At 37.7% G+C, this 6,458-nt stretch overlaps 1 protein-coding gene across 1 annotated transcript; it reads left to right on the top strand.

Moving 5' to 3' along the window:
- Nucleotides 1-1,821: 1,821 nt before the first annotated feature.
- foxf2a (forkhead box F2a) lies at nt 1,822-4,707 on the top strand. Its single transcript, XM_057857818.1, has 2 exons — nt 1,822-2,892; nt 3,637-4,707. Exons 1-2 carry the CDS (start codon nt 2,001-2,003, stop codon nt 3,825-3,827), a joined length of 1,083 nt encoding a protein of 360 aa, XP_057713801.1. The 5' UTR covers nt 1,822-2,000; the 3' UTR covers nt 3,828-4,707.
- Nucleotides 4,708-6,458: the final 1,751 nt, after the last annotated feature.

Raw genomic sequence — 6,458 nt, forward strand, 5'->3', positions numbered from 1 at the left:
AATACTCACATTGTTTGAAAAAAGACATTGAACCCTCAGATAACTGACTCCTATTGCATTGCAATAGCTTATGCACATACAGTGTATCACAAAAGTGAGTACACCCCTCGCATTCCTGCAGGTATTTCAGTATATCTTTTCATGGGACAACACTGACAAAATGACACTTTGACACAATGAAAAGTAGTCTGTGTGCAGCTTATATAATAGAGTTAATTTATTTTCCCCTCAAAATAACTCAAATATAGCCATTAATATCTGAACCCCTGGCAACAAAAGTGAGTACACCGCATAGGAACTACGTACATCCCTAAATATCCAAATTAAGTTCTGCTTGTCATTTTCCCTCCAAAATGTCATGTGACTCATGCAGGAGTGCTGTCAGCTTTGCTGCAGAGCTTGAAGAGGTGGGGGGTCAGCCTGTTGGTGCTCAGACAATACGCCGTACTCTACATCAAATTGGTGTGCATGGCTGTCACCCCAAGAGGAAGCCTCTTCTGAAGACGGTACACAAGAAAGCCCGCAAACAGTTTGCTGAAGACATGTCAACAAAGCGCATGGATTACTGGAACCATGTCCTATGGTCTGATGAGACGAATATTAATGTGTTTGGTTCCGACGGTCTCAAGCATGTGTGTCGGTGACCAGGTGAGGAGTACAAGGATAACAGTGTCATGCCTACAGTCAAGCATGGTGTTGGGAATGAACCCCCCACCTCTTCAATCTCTGCAGCAATGCTGACAGCACTCCTGTAACAAGTCCCATGACATTTTGGAGGGAAAATGACAAGCAGTACTCAATTTGGACATTTAGGGATGTACGTAGTTCCCATGCGGTGTACTCACTTTTGTTGCCAGGGGTTCAGATATTAATGGCTATATTTGAGTTATTTTGAGGGGAAAATAAATTAACTCTATTATATAAGCTGCACACAGACTACTTTTCATTGTGTCAAAGTGTCATTTTGTCAGTGTTACACCATGAAAAGTTATACTTAAATATCTGCACTTTTGTGATACACTATAGCTCAACAATCAATATATCGTCAGATTAATGGCGGATCTTGTATCGATTGGGGAGCTTTATTTACTTGTATTTCATGCCCCAATGAACTTATCGGTGGAATGCTTTTTTAAATTTTCATTTAATTTTTTTTAAAAGCCAAAACGTTTTCTCGCTATGTTTTAGTTTTTTTTATATATATTTTTTTATGTTGCATTTGTCTTAATCATTCAGCCTTGAGGGGGTCTTTGTTAAAATTATTTTGATCCCTTGTTAAATGATGATTTTACTATTGAGAAAAATCTACTCACGTTTTGTTTCGTTTTTTTTTTGTTTTTTTTGTCACACAATATTCTCAGTGCAAGCACAAGAGCGGTTTTGATGTTCATTTCAGTCTGGTGACCACCTGATGAATTAATCAATTTCTTATTTCACAAATACCATCATATTTATATTTAAAATTATATTTAGACTATGAGGTATAATGGGCATTTAGTTCCCTTTTAAAGTTGTGTAGTGTAACTCGGTATTAAATAAAAAGTTGCCCTCAAAAGCATGTAAAGCATTCTTTTATCGTGAAAGCATTGAACTTAGGTCAGAATATGTTCAATAAAATATTTTTCGAAAGATGAATTGAAATTGTGCGCTTAAAAATGAAGGGGGGAAAGGAGGGGAGGAGAAAATGATGGTGGTGTGTGTGTTGAGCTCTTACTCCACAGCCTTGTGTCCGGCTTCTTGTCTGGCTCTTGTCCAGATGGGAGGGAGTTGAATTGAGTTCCTTAGGATTTCTTGGAGGGCTCGCAAATGTTTAGAGGGGCAGAGGCAAATTTGCAGAAGTACTAGGTGGTCCACTTGCTGTTTGACTGATGTTCGTGCAAAGTCCAAGGGCTTTTGCAATGGACAGAGCCGAGGAAGAGGATGCGAGGCTGGACGTTCTCTGGCAAAAGACGGCAATTAGTCCTCTTTTGTATTAAGGGTGTTATTGTATTTGTTCGAACATGACGACCAAGAGTCCTCTGCACGGACATTTAGATCCGAACGCCGCGCGCTCCATCCCGGCGGCCGGCGCGCATGACGCGGCGGCCAAAGCCAAGCGCGGCAACTCGGGGTTGAGGCGGCCCGAGAAACCCCCCTACTCCTACATCGCCCTCATCGTCATGGCCATCCAGAGCTCTCCCAGCAAGAGGCTAACCCTCAGCGAGATCTACCAGTTCCTACAGGCGCGCTTCACCTTCTTTCGAGGCTCCTACCAGGGATGGAAGAACTCTGTCCGGCACAACCTGTCGCTCAACGAGTGCTTCATCAAATTGCCCAAGGGCCTCGGCAGACCCGGCAAGGGTCATTATTGGACAATCGACCCGGGTAGTGAGTTCATGTTCGAGGAGGGTTCGTTCCGACGAAGACCTCGCGGCTTCCGGAGAAAATGCCAAACGTTTAAACCCGTGTATAGGATGATGAACGGCATCGGGTTCGATTTCCAGGCCGCGTCGGGCCCGTTAGTTTGTCACAACGGCTACAATTTGGATTTCAACTCGATGCCTCACGGAGGTTTCGATGGTGTCACGGGGGGACATTATGTGTCCCCCGGTTCCGGCTCGTCATATATGAGCGCGACCCCTAATGTTGACTACATCTGCCCGGATAGCGGCGGCAGCTCACTGCAGTCCTCCCCGGCCTTGGTGGGCTCCGTGGAAGGTCAAAGTCTTTACGGAAACACAGCCCCCCACTGGAGTTCGTCTGCCGTTTCTCCGTATATTAAACAGCAGACTCTGACGGCTAATAACGGCACCGGTGCTGCCCACAATGCTCTGCACACACACGGGATGGCGTCCTCTTCTCTGGATCAAAGTTATCTTCATCATAATGGACGGGATTCTGCTGACATTCCAGGTAGGCCTATACAACATTTTAGTACTGCATACAACTGTGTTTTTTTCTTCAAACATGAATCCAAAGCGCAAAGAAAAAAAAGGTTTTGGGGGGAGTGGACTTTTTGTTGTTGTTGCATGCACTATAAAATGCAATGTTTTTGTTTAAATTCGTATTTTAGTTTTTTTTTCAGGATCCCCTACACCCCCATTTCGTTTCATTATTTTAGACGTTTGCACGTTAAAGTACAAATAATGTATCCAATTCTCTGCAGACATAGATTACTTCCCCGCGTGCAGGACGGGGTGATACAAGGTTGTATATTCCAATTTAAACATGTAAAAAAATAGACACCTGCAACCATATCCTCAAACAAAGATTTCCATGCATGACACTATCTCAAATGTAATATACATTAGTTTTATGTGTTCCATTAAAAAAAAAAAAAAAAAAAAAAAAAAAACCCTTGTAATGAAAGGTACGTTTATTACGCATTCCATCCGTTCCAGAAATCGAAAACAACGTATTCCAAACAAACATATAACAATCAACATACCAAATACACTCTTAATGTTATTTTTATATCCACTATACGAGGGAAAGAAATGGCACTAAGTGCTCTGATTAATTAAATTAAATCATAATGTGCAAACAATTAAACTCGACCGCTTCATTACACGTTGCATCTTTATTTAAACGCATGCATGCACTGATAATAAATTGCATTAATTCAGTAATTGTTTGCATTTTTTTTCCTTTTTAAAGCGGGACTGTCTCGGTACTCCAGCCACTCCAGTGCAGTGTGCGAGCGGAAGGATTTGGTTTTAAGCCTCAACGGGATGTCCTCTCTGCATTCGAGCACCGGAGCATCTTATTATCATCATCACCATCCCCATCATCACCAACTGCACCATCACCAAAGTGCCTATCAGGACGTCAAGCCTTGTGTCATGTGAACACGGACATTTGACAACGTGACACTACAACCCCCCCTCCCTTTTTCTAAAGTTAAAACAGCAGTGGCGTTCCATATACGGTATATATATTTTTTTCAAACAATGTGATCTGTATAATGGAAGCAGACCCGTTAGGGATGTAAATCACAATTTCATGACGAGTCTACCACATATCAAGGGCCTTGGATTAATTAAATTAATATGGTCGATACACATTTAACACGTTACATTTAACTTAAAGCAATAAAAAAGACGCAATTTCGTTGCTGAAGCATTTATGAGATGACTGAAAACCATTCTTCTAAAGTGACAATGTTAATGTTTTTACATTTCTATCAATTGGTTCGTTGACTAATCAATCGATATAGGATCCAGATCAATGTATTCACTCCTAATTAACATTGTGGGAAATGTAATTTCTTTCATTCTAACCAAAGGTGAAGTGACTGTACTTTGTAAATTTGAAAAACTATATATCATACTATTAAAATCCCAATCACTGTCTCAATAACTAAAAGGATTTAAGTATCTAAAAGTACTTCCCCTTGTGTTGAAGAATTTGAATATGAGACGTTAATTTCGCAGTGAGCTTACTGAAGCAACAACATTTTTGTACCATTTTCATTTATTGAGATGCACATGTACATATTTTTTGTTTAGTCCTTGCACTTAATGTTGCTGAATAAGGTCATTAAAAGAAAGGTATTTTATCAAAACTGTTTGTCAACTTCATTATAGGTAAATATAAATATACAGTATATGCAGTGGCCAACAAATGTTGTTGTCAGTGAAATTCCACTCATTTAGCCCTGCTGTTATGTTATTGGTTAGGTTAGGTTAGGTGCTTTTTATAATTTTTTTTCTGGAGACGATTCCATTATTCCGTCCGTTACTTCTTATTGGTGTTGCAAGTTGACTACAACAGCATTCGAAGTCCCAAGTTTTGGACAAATACAATACTGTATTTGAATACTTTCCTTGTCCTCTACAAGTTTTGTCACTGTGCTGCCCTCTATTGTAAATTATATGCAAGCAATCATACGTGGTCTTGGTTAAATTATTTAAATTGAATACATAATCATCAATAATGCAGTCTTTTGACCAGCACGAATAGCTAAATTATATTTAGACATGGATTAACGTCCTCATTTTCATGTGGCCAAAAAAGCATTACAATGCAAAGTACCTCATAAATATTCAGAATGTCATTGTAAAACTCACTTTAAAAATCAAGCTGACTACAGTCATTAGGTATGAAGCGCTGGGGGATAGAGCAAAAATGAAATGGTATACAAACAAATAAATTTGCACTTTCATGAATGGATATTAAACAGCTCTGCCCCTTACGTGACCCTTTATTTAAAATGTCCCCGAGACATAAAACAACAAAAACAAAATGCAGACCTACAAAGGCGACTGTATTGTTGGTTCTTAATTCACTGTTATACGTTTTCCACAATTAAAATGACCTACAACCCGTGCGACTCATTTGAAATGAACTAATTTGCTGCATGAACTAATTTGCTGCCATTGACGTGAAGCAGTGAATGATCACAGCCCTCGCGATAAAATGGACTGGACGTCTATCGCCATTCAGTAACGCAAACGTTTTCATGCCCCCTCAATTCTCTGCCGCTAAGGTAAACAGGCTGTATGTATATATATATATATATATATATATATATATATATATATATATATATATATATATATATATATATATATATATACTATATTTATGTATATATATTATATATATTATATTATATATATATTATATCGTTTGACAGCCCTAATATATGTATATATATTAAAAAAAATATATATATATATATACACATATATATATTAGCGCTGTCAAACAATTAAAATTTTTAATCGAGTTAATTAATCACAATTAATCGCAAATCAAACCATCTATAAAATATGCCATATTTTTCTGTAAATTATTGTTGGAATGGAAAGATAAGACAAGATGGATATATATATTCAACATGCGGTACATAAGGACTGTATTTGTTTATTATAACAATAAATCAACAAGACGGCATTAACATTATTAACATTCTATTAAAGCGATCCATGGATAGAAAGACTTGTAGTTCTTAAAAGATAAATGTTAGTACAAGTTATAGAAATTTTATATTAAAACCTCTCTTAATGTTTTCGTTTTAATAAAATTTGTAAAATTTTCAATCAAAAAATAAACTAGTAGCTCGCCATTGTTGATGTCAATAATTACTTACATAATGCTCATGGGTTCTGAAGCCTATAAAATCAGTCGCACCCAAGCGCCAGCAGAGGGCGGCAAAACTCAATAAAACACAACAAGTGAGCGTTTCACTGTACTGTCATTTAAATCTGTCTGAGCGGGGCATCTGTGTTAATTGCGTGAAATATTTTAACGTGATTAATTAAAAAACATTAATTAACACCCGTTAACGCGATAATTTTGACAGTTTGACAGCCCGAAAAAAAAAATATACATATATACATATACATATGTATATATATATATACATATACACATATATATATCGAGTTAATCACAGCTTAAAAATTAATTAATCTTAATTAATCGCAATTCAAACAATCTATAAAATATGCCATATTTTTCTGTAAACTATTGTT

This window comes from Corythoichthys intestinalis, chromosome 14 (genome assembly GCF_030265065.1).
Source record: "Corythoichthys intestinalis isolate RoL2023-P3 chromosome 14, ASM3026506v1, whole genome shotgun sequence".
Lineage (NCBI taxonomy): Eukaryota > Metazoa > Chordata > Actinopteri > Syngnathiformes > Syngnathidae > Corythoichthys > Corythoichthys intestinalis.